The sequence below is a fragment of the Varanus komodoensis genome, unplaced genomic scaffold, assembly GCF_004798865.1.
Source record: "Varanus komodoensis strain SLA01 unplaced genomic scaffold, ASM479886v1 scaffold32, whole genome shotgun sequence".
In the NCBI taxonomy this organism is placed as follows: domain Eukaryota; kingdom Metazoa; phylum Chordata; class Lepidosauria; order Squamata; family Varanidae; genus Varanus; species Varanus komodoensis.
Window position 1 is genome coordinate 2,897,069 of NW_025335798.1, and position 2,873 is coordinate 2,899,941.

The 2,873-nt window shown below is 50.1% G+C and overlaps 1 protein-coding gene across 1 annotated transcript in view; it reads right to left on the bottom strand.

Moving 5' to 3' along the window:
• Positions 1 to 640: 640 nt before the first annotated feature.
• Positions 641 to 2,873, bottom strand: part of FEV (FEV transcription factor, ETS family member) — an 11,528-nt gene continuing 9,295 nt past the window's right edge. Inside the window, exon 3 of the mRNA XM_044438425.1 lies at positions 641 to 1,143. Coding sequence (XP_044294360.1) covers positions 641 to 1,143 — 503 coding nt within the window. The remainder of the gene's footprint in view (positions 1,144 to 2,873) is intronic.

Genomic DNA, 2,873 nt, shown 5'->3' on the forward strand with positions numbered 1-2,873 from the left:
AGACTTTGGGGCCAATGCCGCAGGCCCTGCTCAGCAGAATGAGCAGGAGGGTTGCCAACCCCAGCAAGACTGGTCTGCCCCATTTCAAAGTAGGGTGATCCACATGGCCACCTTATAAGGAGGGGTGTTTTTCTCAGTTGCGAGACAGTTAAGTCCAGAGTCGAAAATTAATGAACTGCACTGCACTGGGTGCTGCAGCCATGGGGTGAAAGTGATACCAAAAAAGCAGCCAGCTCCAAAGAAACCCCTGGGATTGAGCAGGACTGGGGGGAAAGTGTTTGGGGACTGTGCATAAGTGTGGAAGGGGACTGTGTGGCTGTCTTGTCTTGCTGCTCTTAGTTCTTATGCATGACTAGAGTTCTCAGGGTAGCAAATATGAGAAAATCCCACCGTTTTTCCAATATATTAGGTGAGATATTTTTTTCCTTAAATGGGGAAAGGCATGGTTTTCTATAGAATACAGGCTCTGTATTCAGTAGGGCAGGACCATGGCCCAGAAAATGCCTGCAGCCCCTTTGCTGAGATCCAGCCCTGAACCAATGAACCGTCCCTCCCGAATTGTCTTGCTTACATTGGAAATGCCTTAAGGGGAAATCTGAGGACCAACCCCCACCTCCCATCCACCGGCAGCCATGGAGGCCTAGTGGTAGTGGCTGTTCATGTTGTTGATGTGGGAGGTTGCCATGGCGCCAAAGGGTGCGGAAGGCTGCAGGCCATGGCTGGGGTACAGGGTGGGGGTAGAGCCCGGCCAGTAAGAGAAGCTGGTTGGGGTCACGCCTGAAGCCATAATGTTGAGTTTGGAGATGCCGGCGAAAGGCAGTGGGGCCTGGAATTTGTAGAGGGCATGGTCAGGTGTGGCTGGCTGGCAGACCTGAGCCAGGCCCTGGAAGTCAAACTTGTAGGCATAGCGCTTGCCGTGCACTTTGGTCATGATGTTCTTGTCATAGTAATAGCGCAGCGCCCGGCTCAGCTTGTCATAGTTCATGTTGGGCTTGCTCTTGCGCTCACCCCAGCGCCGCGCCACCTCGTCAGGGTCCAGGAGCTTGAACTCGCCGTTGGTGCCCTCCCAGGCAATGCAGTTGAGGTTGGCTCGGTCCGAAAGCAGTTCCAGCAGAAATTGCCACAGCTGGATCTGCCCACTGCCTGGAAAACAGAAAGAGGGGGCGGTTTAGGGAGGCCTATTCATAGGGGCAGTCCTCTCTACCCCCCACAAGAATGCATTAAGTTGCCTTGTACTGGCCAGACTTAGGCCACACTATAATGGAGGCCACACTGGGGCTGCTTGCAGACAAGTCTTTTACTGGGCAGTTGCCCTACTTTTTCAGAGAGCTTGATGGCTGGCAGGAGGTGGGTGGGTTGAGATATTGACATCCTAGCTACAATCCTATGGTCCCTGGGAGGGCTCAGAGGCAGAGAGAAAGGTCCAACCTTGGAGGGGCAGAGAAGACCCCTAAATGCCCCTACGCAGCCTCTAGGGAATCCTCCAGAACCCCTCTGGTCAGGATATTGCCATATGAATCCCTAAACAACTTGGGACCAGGACATCTAGAAGACCACCTTCCCTTATATAACCAACAAAGCTTTAAGATCATCAGAGGGAGCTTTGCTGATCATTCCAAAATAAGTGGAATATCCCTGGATAATACCTCAAAGGCAGGGCTTCTCAGTAGCGGCACCCACCCTCTCAGAAACTCTCCTTACAGTTCAGAAGGCAGAACATCTTTCAAATGCCTCCTGAAAGGTTCTTGTTCACCCCGGGTTTCCTTGGCTTGTAATTAAATTAATCATGCTGCTCCATTTGACTGCTCCTGTATGGATATGTGTATCATCATCATCATCATCATCATCATCATCATCGGATTTGGAATGGTTTTTAAATTGTACTACAAATGTGATATTAATATTAATATTTTACATGTAATTGGCATAGATATAGGTAAATCACCTGGGGATTTCCTTGTACTACAAATCAATAAATGAATCAGGGGAAAAGGAAGCTTGCCTGAGATGAGCTAATGGATATGCTGGGAGAGCTCCCCTCCTGGGTCAGTGGAGTCAGGGTTTGCTGGCCAAAACGCCTAGGCGTCCTCAGCAGCAGGGGCACTGACATCAGCTGCCCCCCCACCCCGCTCAGCATTTGCTCCTCCTTCCAAACTCGGCTGCAGTCCTCATAAATAGCTGGGAGGGGGGGGGGGAATTGACTGCCCAGCAACCTTATATTGTTCCCTGTCAGGTGAAATATTTTGGGGTGCTTTGTTCTTGCATAGCCATTAGCTTTACAGGGCTGTGAGTAAAGAGATTTTTCTTGTAAGGCTATAGGTGCGCGTGTATGTGTGTGTATATACTGCATATATACACATCCATATACATCTGCAGTGCAGAGGCAGACCGAGAGAGAGATCGCCAGGCATCGTCTGGCCTCTCCCAGGAGCGCGGCCATTTGGCCTGTCAGGTGGGACGCCCCGTCCCTCAACATGTGCCCCTCCCCCTCCCCCAGGCCATCGCGGACCCTCAGCAGCCTTGGAGCCGGGATGCATTGACTCCCTCCTGTCGTTACCAGTGGGAGGGAATGCATTAGTTCATTCTTTTTTCATTGCCATTTCAAGCCCCCACACAAGAAAAGAAGCACAGACTTTCACAACGTTGTATGTATTCATACTATGAATGGATACATATGGAGAGTGGGCATATGGAAATATAACTTACTAGTAATCATACATCAGTTTCAACAAAACAGACTAAAGAGTATCCCTATGAAGGTGGCGTCCCTACTCCACTTGTTCAAATGCAGAAAGGCTGTCAATATATTGCATTATTGGAGGTGAGCCTTTTTCCTTCCAGTGTTATAATATAAAGATCGCAGGGCACAATCC